General features: G+C 41.6%; 1 protein-coding gene across 1 annotated transcript; it reads right to left on the bottom strand.

Annotated features, from left to right (window-relative positions):
• Nucleotides 1-1,688: 1,688 nt before the first annotated feature.
• Nucleotides 1,689-17,924, bottom strand: LOC115354916 (sodium- and chloride-dependent betaine transporter-like). Its single transcript, XM_030045442.1, has 16 exons — nt 17,873-17,924; nt 17,188-17,401; nt 16,264-16,398; nt 15,689-15,829; nt 15,271-15,391; nt 14,353-14,400; nt 13,087-13,216; nt 12,425-12,559; nt 9,465-9,568; nt 9,194-9,318; nt 8,584-8,696; nt 8,169-8,306; nt 7,722-7,824; nt 3,617-3,717; nt 2,438-2,584; nt 1,689-2,343 (listed from the first exon to the last, which is right to left on the bottom strand). The coding sequence occupies exons 2-16, from the start codon at nt 17,375-17,377 to the stop codon at nt 2,179-2,181; spliced, it is 1,896 nt and encodes a 631-aa protein (XP_029901302.1). The 5' UTR covers nt 17,378-17,401; nt 17,873-17,924; the 3' UTR covers nt 1,689-2,178.
• Between the last annotated feature and the right edge of the window lie 418 nt (nt 17,925-18,342).

Below are 18,342 nucleotides of genomic sequence, written 5' to 3'. Positions count from 1 at the left end.
AAAGCAAAGACCAAGAGTTACTCTTGATACTGATTTTAAAAAAAAATGACACAAATGACACAAAATTGGGCTAAGCATTAATGCCTTCCTGAAAGTTTGAATGCCGAAGCAATTGCATAATTAAGTTTTTTTTTCTTTTTCCGGGCCTATATGCACTGTGCAGAGAGTTCTTCATTTTCAAGGTGGCTGACTGTATCAGTGTTGATGGGTAGATTCTACATTTAAAAATATTGGTAGTGGCACTGTTTACATACTCCCTAGTTTTTTTTTTTTTTTATCCTCTCACGGGCACAAATATCTAGCCCTGCCCATGTGAAGACACACCCAATGGGAGGCCTTTTCGCCCCCGGGGCCAGCGTTCCACAGGGCAGGTCGCTTTGTACAGTCCGTGGCGGAGAGGGGTTGCAATTGGGCGGAACTGCCTGTTAATTGAATGCCGGTTTGGATTACACAGATGACTGAGCTCGGCCTTTTGGTGGAGAACGGCCTGATAAGGCTCATGCACATCACTCATACATACCCTGTGACATCACAGGTACACACTGCTTATTTGTGGCTTCCTGTCTTTGGATGGAGTTCCTATTTTGTGCAGAAATGAGAGAGGCAGAAGTAGGTTCATCAAATAGGGTGCAGAGACACAGATCTGTGCTGTATTGGGAACACGGTGTAGTCGAACTGACTGACACTGAACATGTTGCACTTGTTTTTTTTAGTATCGAATGTTTATCTTCTCTGGGCAAGAAATCAATATGAACATATTCAAAAGAGACACACTGAACAAGGATATTGACCATGTTTATATATTTGTAACATTTATATTGTTTATCAGCACTCTTTACACAGGGCTTTAACAAATATAATGCAACTGAAACTGCAAATTCTGTTTCAGTTTGGTTGACAGAAATAGTGATTATCATTGATAAAACAAGCCACATCTGTATGTGAGAGATGTGAATTATGCACAAATGTAAACGTGTAAAAAAGTGAGCAGTACCTTTCAGAATCTGTCATGCCATGATAATTTTACATTCAATAAGATTAAATCTATTGAATGTATCTGATGTGTCTGCATGATAAATGTAAAGTAGAACATGAGGTATCTGATACAATTTGGAGCTGCAGGTAAACATACATTGTGGTGAAAAGTAGTGAAATGCCAGTTACAGAATTTTTTTTAAGCTAAATATGCAGAATTACTGAATTTTACATTTGAGGTAATAGTCCTGGGCTCTTAAAGTCCCCCTTCATTCAAAAAATATTTTTTCTTAGGTTTATGTCCCCTAAAATGTCTGACTTTGCCTGTAATGACTTGTATCTACAATTTACAATTCACATTTGGCAGATGCTTTTATCCAAAGCGACACAAATATGATCACGGACATACATATACATATACATATACATACATGACGTGCATATCTGTGCAAAGTTTCTCACTAGAGAGGGGTTTCACAATCCTTTGTTGTGTTGCTCTGTTGTTTTGCATACCATTAGCATCAACTCTGCTGGTCACGGTGCTGTTGCTGGACTGCTGCTTGTGTTTCATTAAATTAAAAAAAAAAAAAAAAAAATCAAAATGGCTGCTTCACATGATCAGATCAATATTAGTGTAACCAAGAGATTCACAGAAAAAAAAAAGATCAACAAGAAAAAAATCAACACGACCAACTCAAAATGCCTGCTTCTCGTGAACAGTCTAAGTGTAACTAAGAAATTCATGGGTTTTTTTTTTGTTTTTTTTTGTTTTTTTTTTCGTGGTTAGACTTCCACGTTTTGTGAACAGAGTTCTGGTTACGAGCCAGTGTGTGAGCAGGCGGGGAGGTGGGCGGGGACTATTTTACATATTCACAGATCTGCACATTTTTACTGAGGGCTGGTTTTAGAGTTAAATTTAATGCACAAAGGGATGTTTTTTCCACAGAAAAACCTTTTAAATATGTAATACTGATAAACAGAAATTAGTTTTAGGGGTTTTAGGGTGTTACTAAATGACTGGCGGGGGACTTTAAGTGGCCAGTAAGATTAATATCCATAAACAGGTCTAAAAATTTCTAACACTTTACATGTAATTACAACTCGCATTTGCTTTTGTTGTCACGGACTGGGTCAAGTCGATGATGGTCTTGTGAGAATGATTCTCACCCCCAGGGGCTGCAGGTATGTGTGTGTCATCACACATCATACACCGCTTGTCTCCATCATCATCTTCTCGTCTCTTTCCCCTGCTGTCCTCGGTGGCTTTGCCTGTCCCTTGAAGATGACGTGGTTGCACAGGGTGAGCACTGGCTTGTGTGGCCAAGCCTGACGCAGATCACTGGATGGTGTTGTCATGTTTTGGGGATTCTGAAAGCCGAGACGTGAGAACATTACAATTTAAGAAGTACACAACACAGCAGGCAGAGGAAGTGACGCATCATTGAAATGGAGGTCTACCCACCCTGCACAGTGAAACCACAATGTATACTGGGATGCACATCAGTGGGATCAGCATGAGTAGTCCGCCCAATATGAACATCCAGGAGCCAGGCTCGTAGCCATAAACTCCAACTATGTGACTGTTATTCAAGTCATAGACCAATGTCATCTAGAGGAAAGAATACAGTGAATTAGGCCTATATTGTCAAATAAAACTGCTGATGTGCTTTGTGCATGGGAAAAAAAACTTTAACAACCAATACAAATATAAAAACCTTAAAGTGCCCAAGTAGCACTTGCTGAGATAATGTGTAGAAGATATGGATGAACCTGACTTCACCTGAATATGATTAACTTCTCCGTGTCAAGGCACTTTTGAACTTGACTTGAATGCTGCAGCCTTCATAAATGGACTGCATTTCTTAGAGCGCTTACTCTAGTCTACCGCCCAGCCAAGCTGCTTTACAGTGTTGGCCTCACATTCACACACATCCACACACTGATGGCAGAGGCTACCAAGGTGTCCATCAGGAGCAGTTAGAGGTTTGGTGTCTTGCTCAAGGACACTTCGACACACCCTCTGGAGGAGCGAGGGAGTGAAACAGGAACCTTTCCATTACCAGATATCTCAAATTAAAATCGTCACCAAAATCTAATCAACTGATCCCTGGGCCAAGGGCTATCTGTCCACCACATTTCATCGAAATCTGTATCATCCTTTGTGAGATATTTTTCCATAAGACGAGTAAAATCATAACCTAGTTCTAGCTTCACCGGTGGAGGTAATTTGCTGGCTCTCGTTCTAAAATTACTAAGGCTATTTTCGGTTCTTGTATTGATTCTGCCTCCAATGAAGTGTGTCTTGAAACAGAGCTGGAGTCCGTGTTTTTAGGTAAAGTCAGCTTTATTCCTCTACCCCGTGTGTCTTAACTCAAGCATATAATTACTGATTTGACAGTATGAAATATCTGCAATACTCAGCAAAGTTAAAAGGCCAGGAGGGAACGAAACAAAAAAAAGGAAGGTGAGAGGGAGGGGCAGCAGAAGGTCACCAGAAAATAAGGAATGGAAACAAAAAGCATGAGAGAAAATATTAATTAAGACAGGGAGCTATGTGCTGTGGTGAAAGAGGGACACAGGAGGGAGATACAAAGGAAATGAAAGAAGAAAGAAAGATGTGACCCAGGTGTGAGTGGCTCACCCAGCAGACCAACGGTATAACAAACAGCCAGCAGTACTTCAGCAAAGGGAATGGCTGGTACCCTATCATGTCCTCGATGTTGTCATAGAAACGGTTGGCACCTGCGAAGTCATGCCCACAAGTTGTTAGTCAATCAAAGGAAACAGTTATTCTATTTTTATAGGGAACGGTATGAAACACATGGGGCCCCTGACTGAGCCCATCTTAAGATGATGATGCCTTGGCTTTGTAAAATCCAGGGGTGTTGAAATATCATCTCTTGTTGGCAAATAATTTGAAATTACAAGAGAATCCCCAATCCTAACAGAAGGCAGTGATCTTGTTGCAAATCTCTTTTTCTAAATTGGTCTGTAACGATGTTTGTATGCCCATCAGAGTCGAGACTATAGCATGCTTTTATTATGCATAGTTTACATATCTTAGCAAAAAGAAACTGGAATAATTAATTTTAATCTGCACTTTGGAAAAACCAACAGAAAATTTCTGTATTTATATATTAATGGGGGAAAGTGGTTAATTATGCAAGTGATGAAGCAACTGAGCAATACACAGCGTATATACTCATGCACAGCAAAGGCACAGAGTTTTTTAAAGGATATTACACATTAAACAGGACCAAATCTTAATAGCAATGATTCAAATTTGATTGCATTTTGTACACACAGCATCAGCAACACAATCTAGCATGTCATTTTAGTTTTGTTCCTTTTGTGTAATTCATATCTGGTTATTTGTTTTGATGTCATTATTTACAGAGGTCAATTCAGATGGTCTTGAATGCCGGAAGGACTGGTTATTGCTGGTTCCAGTCATTACTGTTGTGATTTATTGCAGGGCTACAGGTAATGCAATAGTGGGTAGGCAGCATTTTATTTTATTTTATTTTATTTTATTTTTGCAATTTGTGCAGACCATGATTGTCATGGTTGTAGGGGTCCAAACTCTAAAAGCATGAGTTGTGCCTGGCTTGTGCCCTGGTTTTGTGCTGTTAATGTTAAAATCAACAAGCGGAGAAATAGTTGGTTCACTTAAAAAAAAAAAAAAAAAAAAAAAAACACCTCTCTTCAGGTTCTCTTAATTCAAGGTAGTTTTCATAATTTCATTACTGTCTCCAACACAACACTGTTTCTCTGCTTTACTTAGGGACAAAGTGGCAAATTTACAGTTCCTATAGTAACATTATTTTAGACATTTTCAACACATGAAATTTCTTCCAGGATGGAGAAAAAAAACAAGCAGATCATCGGGAGGAGGAGGAAAATGTTGCACCAATTTGTGAGGGAAACTCAGGATTTATCCCTCAGTGAACAACAAAAGGAAGACTGGTGGGCAAGGAGAGAGGAGACATTATCAGTCCAAATGAGGAGCAAAAAGACCAGCGAGACGCCAGCTGTGGAGGAGATCTCAGTGACAAGGAGGCCACCGAAGTGAAGGAGGAGGTGTCAAAGTGAGATGAAGGTAAGAAAGCTACAAAGAGAAGCAGGAATAAGAGAGATGGAAAGAAAGGAGGAAGATGATGTGCAAGGTGCAATAAATAGTCTTAGTAGTGGGACAATATCAAAAGACTGACTTGATGAATGCAGAATGGTCCAACGAGTTGCCAAAGCCATCTGGAATCAGAGGTGGCTCCTGAGACGGACAAAAATATCCAGAGACTCATTGCATCCAGAGGGGAAAGAGGGAATGAGTGGTGGAATTTAAATATGGGCGAGGAATTGTTTCCGGCCATAGCACAGTACCCTCAGACTCGCTCTGGAAAGGCAGAGAAGCAGAACGAATGGCCAAACAACTCATCTTGGGAAGAGAGGGCAGCTCCAGAAGCTGATCAATATCTGACAGAGCCTCACTTTGCAGAGGCAGATATGCAGCATGCGTGACTGAACCCCACTTCCGAAAAGTAACTACTTCTTGAAATGGAAATGCGAGTCTCAGAGGAGCCCATCACAGAAATTGAGCATATACATGACCACTGTGTTGATGAGAACACCTCCACAGAGTGTACTGGCGCAAGTGTAAAATCCCCGACTGTTGTAGTTATCTACAAGCTTCAAGGGAGAAAATAACTTGTTTTAGGAGGAATCAATACAGTGATAACTCTGAGAGATGATGCTCAGATGAAGATAAAAATGAGTGCAGAGGTACTCGCTGCCAAAATAATTTCTTCAGGAGTGCCTCTGATAAAAGGGAACACTGTAATAACATCACTGCAGCAGAATCAGCAGAACTGATGACAAAAGGAGACTGGGATAAGGAAATGGAAAATTTGGTAATGGCAATGGACAGATCATGACAGATCGGAGGAGAAGAGGCAATCAATAGAAAAGGCAATAAATCATATACAGGGAGAAAAGAGCAGTAAGACACAAACTCAACAAGGGTTGTGTCTAGATGGTAACTCTAGATTTGCGAAACTCTTTACTCTGCCCTAACCATAACCTTAACCCGACCCTAACCACACTTGCAAGAGTTTGAACCTAGGTTTGTCATAGCAGGGTTACCATCCGGACACGACCCTCAACAAGATGTCCATCCATAAATGGAAAAGGAGAGACAAGTCGGAGAAGATGAGAAGGAGAGATGTACAAAGGAAGCGAAAAGCTTTGCAACAATCATCCTCCGCACTACGCTGTTCATGCCTCAAGCCGAGCGGGCACGGCCTGGTCCACAGCTCCAACTGAAGACCAGAAGGCGCAGCAGGTGGCTCTGAAGCAAGAGCGGCAAGAGTCCCGCTCTTTTCAAGCCTCCACTCCGGCGACAGCAGGCGTTATGTTTTCAGGTTGTTTGTCTGCCCGTCCACACGTCCGTCCATTCATCTGTCTGATTCTCATGAAGGCGATCTCTCAGGAACGCCTTGAGGGAATTCCTTCAAATTTAGCACAAATGTCCACTTGGACTCAAGGATGAACTGGTTAGAATTTGGTGGTCAGAGGTCAAGCTCACTGTGACCTCGCAAAATACATTTTTGGCCAACAATTAATTAATCATTACTTAATTATGACACACAAATGTTTAATAAGATAAAATGATGAGGTGATGACATTACTCAAAAGGTCAAGGGCGTGGGAGACGGTAATTCTAGTTTGATAATCAAACATCAAGAGCAGAACAGGGCCACCCAATATCCTCGCTAAATCCTGATTTATGACCATCTCTCCATTGGAGTCCCTGAAGTATGGCAAGAGTTTTGGTGCAAACAACAAAAAAGTGATTAAGGAAAATGATGAATAAACAACAAACTCAATAAGAATTGAGTGTCAAAACAGAAAAAGTGAATAAAAGTCACAGAGAGCTGCTTTTTATTGACTAAGGATGAAAAATGTATAGCTGGCATACAAAAAAATCTGAATTTTCGACCAGATCACTGAAAAAAACTCAAACTGTCACAGCTCCACAATCCACCTCAATGTCAAAATGGCAAATTAATCTCTACTGATGACCTCAAACTATCTCTTCAGATATGTGTACATACTACATCTACATTTCCCAACAGGATCTTTCAGATGCTGTATTACCTTATACAGTAAGATTGTGCTTAATAAATGCGGTATGGTGTAATGGTAGGAGGAAGATACATTGCTAAGTTAAGTTGCTCTTACCATCATAAAACATAACTGCTATGCAGAATCTCATTATCCCTTCAATGTCATCAAAAACATTTTTTACTCGTATTTTATAGGGGCCTTAATACATTCTAATGTTATTCTAGATAATAAAACAAATCTTAAAGGCTTTCATGCAGAGCTAGGTTTTATAGATAAGATTAGGAAGATAAATTGATTATCCATTTTGAAACAAGTGCTGCTGTCAGGATGGCACAACCTAAGGAAATAGGAAGATCATTTTGGCAGCAATTCCTGCAAAATGAAGATATGAAACCCTACGCTCACAGAGATATTGTAGATAATGATAGGATATTCTATACAATTAAAATTATCATAGAGGGGCTTCCTCACACCTATCTCCCACATCTATCCTGAAGAAGGAATGGGTATTTTGCAACACGAGTACATTCTGATAGCTGAAAGGAACAAAAGCTGGCTTTAAAAAAATAATAATTAGGTGTTAGAAAAGTGGCACATGTAGCACCAGCTAATGAAACACCTACCGTACACCCAGGCAATGACGACAGTCTCAAAACAGGCTATAAACCTCAGGCTGATATGACCGGCACCGTAGTGGTCAAACATGTAGAAGAGCGTAATCCCTCCCTGAAGCATGAACAGAGGAATTAGAAAAGAACAGAAAGACGTATATCTGCCTCTCATAATGAGAGCCATGCTGTTTTTCTCTAACTTACTCTCTAGATCCCATCCCTCCTTATTTTGTAATTTGCTGTGACTCAGAGCAATTAGCAGGGGTGACAGGGTATAGCTTTCCTATTTATGGCATAAATAATGAAATGAACCCCCTTAATTACTTGTATAATTTAATTACCAACACCGTTTACCAAAAGTGCTCACCACTGCCCTTCTTAAATTTAAACAAATGCAAATGCAAACAAATGTTGTGAGGCTTACTCCCCCAAACTCTCCTTAGCCTTCAGGCTGTTTACCTCGGTGACAAACACTAGGCCCAGCAGGTAGCAGAAAGCAGCAATGACCAGGACCAGTTTCTCTCTTCTGCCTGGCCTCCTCAGGAAATGTGGGAACATATCTGTGATGTTTGTGGCCAGGCTCTCCACAAGCACAAACTGTGGGCAGTGAAGGGAAACAGATTAGCATACATTTTCAGCGCATATACCGTGAAGCGAAGGAACATACCGACGCTGGTATAGCCGTGCACGCTTATTAAATTATACACACACGTACATGCAACACAAAACACAATCACTTCGCTTGCCTGCACATCGACACCTAACAACCATTTCACTACACACACACACACACACACACACACACACACACACACACACACACACAGATAAAACACATTAAGCGCACACCTGACTTCATGGGGCATTATTATACCTGACTGTCCAGGTCCAGGAAGAGACACATGAGGAAGAAAAGCACAGCCCAGAAAGAAAAGCCAGGCAGCAGTGACAGAGCCTTGGGAAGGACCATGAAGCACAGATCAAAACCTGGATAGAGGAAGTTCATGGACACATCAATTAAAATGTGCTACTCTACTGCAGGCTGTAAATTGCTCACAATCATTTGAAACAGACATGTACAAGTTTGATTCTTTTTTTTTTTTTTTTTTTTTTTTTTTTTTTTAATAACAGTCTCTATCCAAATCTCATTGTGCCAGGGTGGAGGAATTTCTCAAAACCGTAGAAGGTAGATGCCTCTCTTAGGATATTCACATGCACAAGCTACTATGATTGATAAAATGGAGACACTCGTGTGAAAATCATTAGCTGTAACTGAACATAAGATGCCATCTTGTGGACATCAGCGGCTGTGGTAATTTTATGCTGTCAACACCGAATCTGCAAAGCAACTCAAACACAACAAATAATTTGAGATATCTGGGTAAAAAAAAAAAAGAAAAGAAAAGAAAAACTTGACATGCAGACAATGGTGGTCAAATAACAGAGGAAAGAAGAAATAGATTGAAATTTAGGCATGGGCTCACCAGCAGAAGCAACCTCCTCAATTGATACATTCATTTCATAAGACATGAACCCCAGTACAGAGAAGACAACAAAGCCAGCAAAGATACTGGTGGCGCTGTTCAGACAGACGAGCGTCACACAATCCCTACAACACAAAAACAAGAATAGAGCCCTGAATTGTCATGGAAGAGGCCGCTTTAACTTGTAAAAAGGGATGCGACTGCGAGCAGAGCAGGATGTGACAACTAGACAACTATGAATTTGTGTGTGTGCGTGTGTGTGGGCTCTGACTTGAAGCAGTTGTTGTTGTATTTGTTGTAGCTCCCCAGAGCTGTTAGTACTCCCTGACACACAGCGAAGGAGATGAACACATGGTTCGCTGCATCACTCCATACCTAAAGAAAGAGAGACAGAGAGAGAGAGAGAGACTTGAAAACGTGTGCTATACAAGGACAATATAAGGACATGTGGTTTCCATCAACTCCTTCCTTAGGCAGGGCAATAAATCATTAATCCAATTTGTGGGTGCGCGCATACACGCATGTCTTTCTGTAGGTGCGTGTCATCGTGCACATGAAGAAATGTGTGTATGAGTGCATGTGTGTGTAGATTCATGGGTGGGTTTGTTTGTGTGAATGTGTCTGTCAGCAGGCTCTTGTCCTGACAGCATCTGGTTAACATTACAAGCACCATAGCTCTGTGAGTTTCACCCACTATATGTGTACTATACAAGCCAATTATGCCGGCCCCTAATCCAGCCTCATGGTGGGCCCCAGTTACTCCCAGCCTCAGGCCAGGAATGGAATCCTCAGTTTATGGCAAAGGACAACATATCAACAGTGAACCCGGACAAAGAGGAAATTGTTATGTCCTTCAAAGCATGTTTTGGCATTTTAGTTTGAGGAAAGTGACCCGGAGTCATCGCTACTGTCCTGCATACAAGCGTACACATGCACACTGACACACGGACAAAAGTTCATAGAAAGCTCACACACAACACACCCGAGATCCAGACCACGATCCAATTAAGATTCCCTTTGCAGCCGAAACACAGAACCAGACACTCGCACGCTATGTAACACTCATTTGAACCAGATCTGTTTTTTAACAACGTCTGGCATTGCATAACACTGCACTCTGACCCATATGCTTTCACCTTTCAGTGTTTGTCTGAAAATGAGATTCCCATCGCCTCCCTATTCCCTTGGAAAAATTCTAGTACTGATATTTTCACACTTGTGAGTATGCAATAAGGCAGTTCAGTGTTGTATGACTAGTTCTTTTTCAAAAGATACATTTGACTTGACTTCAGTTCAGGTTGGGACAGCCATTTGTCTTCTAACTGTAACAGCCAGATGTGAGACTATCAAATACTGTGAGGGAGATGCTTGAGAAAGCACAAGCATATTCTTTGTTATTCCAAAAACGGCATGGGAAAATACTCCTTTTAGGCCAGCGAGGAGGTGAAAAACCCTCGCACATCCTGTGTGAAGGAACTTGTTGAAATAAGATAGTCACAAGAGTATCCAGTCAGATAGATGAAGACAGAGAAAAAGAGAGAGCCAAAGACAGGAAAAAGTCTTAACAGCGAATGTCAAGGGGCCCTCTATGAGTGTGCTGTATCGACCCAGATACGTCTTGATTCTTCATGTGTACAAACAGTACGTCACGCTCATTTTAACAGAGTGGATACATACATACATATTATAACAACCATGCAAATGTATGTGCACAAACATATAAACGCCGGGGCGAATCATCGGACCATGGAGTCGTGAGGCCCAAACATCACATGGGCCACGCTCAAGCATTGCTCACGCTGAGTGAAATGATGAACACGTGCACAAAATCCAACAGGTGCTGTGCATTTGCCAGTGACTCATAAAACATCCCCAAAGAGAACGGAAACAACGAAAAACTCAAAAGCCAAAGCCTGGTGCTTAACATAGGATAACCTTAGCCGAGTAATTTAGACATCCGCAGCTATGATAAGACAATTCTTACTTTCCCATTTGATGTCTAGCTCTCAAGTAACAGTACATCTCGATATGGTCCACAGAGAAATAGAATGCTCTAAATTTTGAGGCGATTGAGAAACAGATGAATCAAACTAAAAAACATCACAAAGATTTGTCTGGACCTGCATTTTGCTTAGTGAGTCAGCTCTTCATTTACGGTGTATACGTAAATAACCAGACAATGAATGATTGGTGCTCCTGGTGGTCTTGGGGCCTGTGCCCATGTTCCTGGTAAGAAATGCTGCCCAGTAAAGAGATAAACACATGTGCTCGTGCACCACACTGAAGGATGAAGTTGTTTAAAGAGGAGCAGGAAGTGACCCAGCAAGACGTTATGAAGCTTAAAGAGAGAGGGGGAGGGAGAGCCCCCCTTTTTGTTGAGCAGCTGTTGCTAGCTACAACAGATGCTGTTATCCATTGTGTTCCAATGCCTGGAAACACATCCAGGGACTATGCGTGAAAGAGGCTAAAGTGGCCGCGATCCGCTCCAGCAGCCGCATCGCAGCTGGATCACGATGCGGCCAGACGCAGTGGAATCTCGGCATATACAGTGTGCTCTCTGAATTTTGGTATAATCTGCTTATAATTTGCAAAACTTCTTCAGCTCATTTTAAAATTTGCCTTATGTAGGCTGCAGCTTTGCTTTTTATGTGCTTGAAAGTCAACAACTTCACCTAAGTTTATCCTCCATTTTGAAACAGCAGCCGAGCACTCAATTCAGTTTTGCTGCAAAGCAAATGTTATAGATCCGGAATTTTTTTTGAGGAAATATATATAATAATAAACAAGACAAAAAAGAAAACAGGGAGAAAGTTGTTTTTATTACTGTATGTTGATGTTATTGTATTCTAAAGGGGAAAGTTTTCTTTGATAAATATCTGACTCAAAAAGTTCTCGGTTTGTTTTTCTTGTTAAGACCTCACTTACATCGCGGGACTTGAGATGCAGAGGGAAGGCAGAAAAAATGTGGAGGGGAGGGGTATCAGGTCAGTCAACTCAAACGGAGTTGACTGGACTGCACTTTAGCCAGGAGTCGTGCAGAAAAAGGCAGCAATATGGGTATGCAATTCACATTTGGCAAACAATTCACATTTGACAGATGCTTTTATCCAAAGCGATGCACATATGAGATTTTTATACATGGGTGCATATGCTGAGCATTGCATTTGCAACATCATATTTCTACATTACATACTGTCATGAAATCAGCTGATGGTGACAGTGAGGTCTTACTCTGGGATCGGCGATCCTGCTGAAATCGGGCATGAGATAGTATTTCAGACCATCTGCGGCCCCTGGGAGTGTCACCGCACGGATAAAGAGGATGAACAGCAGCAGGTAGGGGAATGTAGCAGTGAAGTACGCCACCTAATAACACACACACAAACACACACTGTTAGTGCACTAGTTAGTACAGGGAACACTGACAAATAGATTCAAAGGAGATTCAAATAGACACAAAGTGGTGAGATTAAAACATAATTGCTCATGCATGATTTACACAGTAGCAATTTCTACTGAATTAAATTATTGGTTTGTGAAATTAAACTGTTTCTCATTTGGCTGAGAACAAGCTGAAAGCCCCTTAAGGACCCCCGGGGGTCCCTGGACCCGACTTTGAAAACCACTGAGTTAATTCTTGGTTGCTTATTTGGAGATTTGTGTATAATATGCGCAGAAGTACACTGATGAGGTGACGCCAGGTAAAAGCCATTATCCCTGATTCATTTCCCTTATTAAATTTATGCCAGTCACAAAGGAAGAGACAGGAGGCAGATGAGTATTTTTAAGCTTTGAGACAACTGAGGTGTGGATTGTCCAAAAGGAGCTGCTGCTCAAGATCAGGAGTGTCATTTTTGCTGGTAACCTCAGTATATGTCTTGATTGGCGCTCACCTTGCCTGTAGACTTGACTCCCTTCCAGACACAGAAGTAGCACATGATCCAGGCCACGAGCAGACAGGCAGCCACCTGCCAGTGTACATTGATCAGGGACATCTGGTCTGTCATCCTCAACACACGAATACTGAGGGGACGAGGTCACACACACAAACACACAAATATGGACACATACCTGCACTGTGTATAGACATACTCACTAACGGACGTACAGACATGCACACTCTGTACTTTCAAAGGCTGTCTCGCACTGCAAATAAAGTCCATCTTGGTACAGATGTATCCTGTACAGAACGCCTTTGGGCCCTCAAATTATGAATCCGTGCCCATGGATTTATAAACGGTGCTCTCGGATTTCAAGGTCACATCCATGGGCATGGATTCATAATTTGTGGGCATGAATTTGTAATTCAAGGGCAAGGTTTACAAATCTGTGGGCATGGAATCGGAATTCGAGGGCACCAATTAAAGTCGGTTCACACGGTTTGTAAACCACGAGCACAGCTTTCTTAACCGAGAGTACACATTTACACATGGCTTTTTTTTAATGTCTCAGCTGACCCCAGGGGGGCTCCGTAGTCCTGACAAAACAGCGCAAGGAAAACATTTTCAAAGCCACCTCTGACTTTATAGCATCCATATGGAGGCAAAGTCAAATACCACAAGAGGTGGGAAAAGTATGCATCGCCAATACAGATGTTCAAATTCCCCTGTGTTTACATTGCGTGGTTTTAGTTTGGACATTTCAAGAACACATTCTCATCAAAGACAGGCACAGAAAATGCAGTTGTCAGATGATTTCCCAATAGCTGTGCCTCATACCAAATCAGGAATTCATCATGTGGAAAGCAGCAACCATGTTTCGAAATGTCTGACATTAAAACTGAGGGAAAACAGGGGAGATAAACAACCTTCAATCCCAAAGCTGGGTATGGACTAGGTGCTGTAAGTGGTAATTGTGAGAAATGTAACTGGCTAATTTTCCTGTTGCGTGCTGTTTGGGTGACCGCAGTTCACCTTTTTTAATGTCCACATCATAAGCAGCCTGAGAATATAGACAGCTCTGTCAGTATCTGGGAAGCATTAAGTGCTATTGCTGAGGAATGTTCCCGTCAAAGACAGACTTTATACACTGGATGTGGGCGTTCTCTAGAGTGTGTACAAAAACAGAGGCATAAAGACAGATTGTTGTGTTGTCTAGTGTGTGTGTGTGTATGTATGTGTGTGTGTGTGTGTGTGTGTGTGCGTGTGTGTATTTCTCACTTCCAGAAGTCCCATTCAGGTGAGTTCATTGCAGTGTAGGTGCCATTGCTGGAAATGAAAAACACACAATAAAAAAAGGAAATCAAACACACCATCAGCTGAAAGAAGCAAGGCAACATTGAGAATTAGGCATCTGTCAAATAAAAACCGCAAACACTGCTTAGCACATGTTTCAACATTGGGGTGCCAGTGTAGTTTACCACATCAAGCCATCTGAGATGATGTCAGAAGAAAAAAAAAATCTGTCTTAATAGGTCTCATATTCTGTCACAAAATCTGGCTTGGGGCAAAAAAAACAAATCAATGGTGTAAGATATTCAGATATTCATATTTGTTTCTAAACTAGTCTCAGCTGATTTAGGGATTTCCTGAAAAGGGTCTCTTCTGTACATGTGTTAGGGTGTAAGTCAAATACAATAAATTCTCTATACTTCGAGTGATGATGTAAACTTTCGCCGACACTCCCTGCATTGATGTTTGTGGGAAAACTCCACCTATCTGACACCTAAGAAAGCTAAGACAAAGTATGAAAAGTATTTTCATCCGCAATTACACATAAGCCTGGGGAGTCACTTAGATTTAGTGGGTGTACTTTACACCGTGCCATAGTCCCTAATCAATAATCAGAAACAAATGTTGGGCTTTATTACAGAAAAGGATGTGAACCTCTCCTTCCTTAATCAACGTCTTACATATGGATCTGTTCCAAAGCCGCTAAATCAATGGAGGCCTGGACTACTCACTTATTTCTTTTAATTATTTTAAGGTATTACATACTAATATGCACATCAAAATGATATAGCGGTCAATTAATTGGACCTGAGCAGTATGTTTAACAAAAATAAAAAATAATATCTTTAATAGCATTTTTGCTGTTACAGCTAGATTGGAAGGACTTGTGGAGGTGTTGCGACTCACACGTCAAAGTAGTCGTCGGTGTAATCACCGGACGGGGTGGTGTTGTGCAGGAACGACCAGTTGGAGTCAGGTTGAAACATATGGGGGTTGGCGTAAATGCTGAGGCGGTTGTGGCACATATCTGACAGATTGAGGAAAGAGAGATACAAGAGCAGTGCATGATTTGCCCACAGTTAGCAGTGCATGTTGCTTGTTTCCTCTCAAGTGTGTACGTTCACTATTTTGTACAGCAGCCTCTTTCATCATTCATCCATCTGCAGAGTGGGCAAAAGAAGGAAAGCAAGATTTGGTGTTGTGTGAGTGTGCTGCAGCTTATCGCCTACAAATGACATGTGGATGATTAATTTTAAAGATTGCGCATGCACATATTTATCAGCATATTTATCCACGTGTCGGGTCATTCCACAGGGCGCCTTACCAGTGTTCCACCAGTTGTCACATGTGGCCCAGGGCAGTGGGCTTCTGAAGGAGTTGAACAGATAGAAGAGGATCCAAGCCAACACCACTGTGCGGTAGATGCTCACATACAGCAGAATAATTTGCGATGCCATCCCGACTCCTGCGGGTACAGTAATTTTTCACACAGTGGGATTAGATTAGTGGATATATCAGTCAGCTGTTGTGTTCTGCATTATTTGCCATGGTTGGTGCTCACAAGTCCTGGTTTGGTTACTTGTCCTCCTCCCATACCGACCCTAAGGTTTGTTTGTTTGTTTTTTGTGTCACATTTGTAGTGTGTAACATGTATATGAACGATAAGCCACAAATATTGGCTGCTTTGGGGACCCATCAGAAAGTTTATATGTTCTGATCACTTTATTTTTTAGGATATGAATGGAAACAATGGCTAACTTTAGGGCATACCAGAGCACCAACAGCTTCCATGTTGTTTTTTCCTGTTTTGCTATTCTTGTTGTTGTTGTCGTTGTTAAGTATGAACTGCCTGAATCACGACAAATTCATTCTTGTGTAATGCTGCCCTCAAACCCTTACCCTCAAACATGGGACATATCTTCCTCCAGGCGGTGACCCCACCCTCACTGGTGAACTGGCCCAGTGCGGTCTCCATGAAGAATAACGGGAAACCACAAAAGAGGAGGACCACAAAGTAAGGGATGAGAAAGGCACCTGCAAATACAGACACCCACAAAGAAATCTCGATTAAAAAGGTGATAAAACAGACGTTCTCAAACGTTCTCATGTCACACACACACACACACACACACACACACATAAATCAACACATTCCCAGAAACCCACAAATGAGATTGCTCAGAGGACTGTAATGTATGACTGCATACGCTGTTGGTACCTCTAATTAGAAGAGTCATTACATTCTCTAATTGGGATGATTGGGAAGATTTCTAATGAATTACAGTATGGTGTAATTAAACTATTCCCCACTTTACTGGGAAATCACCTCAAGGACCCAACTTTGAGAACAAGTGGAGTAAAAAATGAATAAAAGCCAAAAAAAAAACTGCATTCATGGGGAAAACGAGAACTAAGCTTATGCAATATCAATAGAGGAACTATATAGGGGATACTATAGGATGTTTCTGGACCATGACAACAGGGATGCCATAGTCAGGGATGTAATAGTCTCTGAATGGAAATCCTTCTTCTACTTGAGCAAGTGAATACAGAGAGCTATTCAGATGATTATAAAGGACACAGCAGCCAATAGCTGTGCCTGGCAGCCTGGGTTTTTGAGGGATGCATGTGTGCACACTGTTGTTCCCTCATCGCTGACATGAACCCACAGGGCTGGAAGATTGAGTTGAGTCCCTGAGGCAACACGCTCTAACTCCCCTCTCTTGTTTTCTTGTCTCTCTTTACTTAAAGGGGTGGTTAAGTTCTTGTGATGGGCCAGCTTTAATTTCTTCCTAACTACATCCTCCCACAACAGTGTCTCACCTCCTCCATTCCTGAAACACAGGTAGGGGAAGCGCCAGACATTTCCGAGCCCAATGATTTCTCCAGCCATGACGAACAGGAACTCCATCTTGTTGGCCCACTTGTCTCTCTTCGGAGCACCCTCCCCAGGAGCCCCTCTCTGGGGCCCCAAGTCTCCAAGAGGGACTTCTCTGGATGCTTCTGCAGTCATGGCCACCTTCTGTTTTTTTCACGGCTGCACTCATGAACACATGTGGAATGTAGCACAGTGAGCGATCTCTCTTTTGTTCTCTCCGTTCCTCTTTCACTTATCATGGCATGTGTACACAGGAACCTTGAGATAATCATGACCAGGGGTCCCATCAATATAATATCTACTCAAGAAGCTCCCAACCCCCCAATCCCACCCCCACGCCCCCCCAACCCACCAACCCCTAACATCCCTACAGTTTTACTCAACACATCCACTTCACACACAAAACTGCTCTAAAGACGCGTTGACTGATTTTTTATAGATGCCGAATGGTTATGACAAAGCAAATTCCCGAATGCAGCATTGCAATCGGCTGCAAAGCAATAGCTCGGAATTAATGGGCATGCTCTTGTATGCTCTGAGAGGCTGTGAAAAGAATTTCAAGCCATAACGAGGCAGTTAGGAGCTTCCCCAGGCTCGTGATAACTAATTAGAAAGCATGCAACAACTCACCCACGAGTTTTTAGAGCTGATTTTGCAGTGGCGCCCCTCGATGTTCACCTCCCTTGAATGGCTTGCAGAGAGCGAACATACAAGAAAAACTTTTTTTTTTTTTTTTTTTGCAAAGGCGGGGTGTGTCCAGTGCCACCCGAGACATCTCGTTCCCATTTGTCTTCATGCCCACTGCGATAATAATACAGACCACAGTGTCCTTGATGTAGCAGGGAAAATAAATAAACAAATAAATTAAAAAAAAAAAAAAAAAAAAAAAAGTTGACCAAATGCTGTGCGCCACTCGCGATTGTCATGAGCATTATTTAAAGGAGAAAGAAAACAAGTTGTTGCCCTGGTTTCAGATTAAATAGGGGGGGGAAAAAGTTTTATCCATTTCTTTTTAAATCTATAGCATAAAATGTTTGACGTGGATGGCTTCTTTAATTAATAAAATAATAAGTTAATTAAGCAATTAATTAATTAACCAA

This window comes from Myripristis murdjan, chromosome 23, assembly GCF_902150065.1.
Source record: "Myripristis murdjan chromosome 23, fMyrMur1.1, whole genome shotgun sequence".
NCBI lineage: Eukaryota > Metazoa > Chordata > Actinopteri > Holocentriformes > Holocentridae > Myripristis > Myripristis murdjan.
Note: the sequence above shows the minus strand (reverse complement) of the source record. Positions and strands in the feature narration are given on the sequence as shown.

Bases quoted from the DNA above. Each gene is read 5' to 3' on its own strand.
- LOC115354916 (XM_030045442.1), bottom strand. From the start codon at position 17,377: ATGACTGCAGAAGCATCCAGAGAAGTCCCTCTTGGAGACTTGGGGCCC. The intron at 8,697-9,193 runs GTGAGCCCATGC...TCCTCTATCCAG, and splicing joins TGAGGAGGTTGCTTCTGCTG to GTTTTGATCTGTGCTTCATG. The intron at 2,344-2,437 runs GTGGGTAGACCT...CTCGGCTTTCAG, and splicing joins TTGTGGTTTCACTGTGCAGG to AATCCCCAAAACATGACAAC.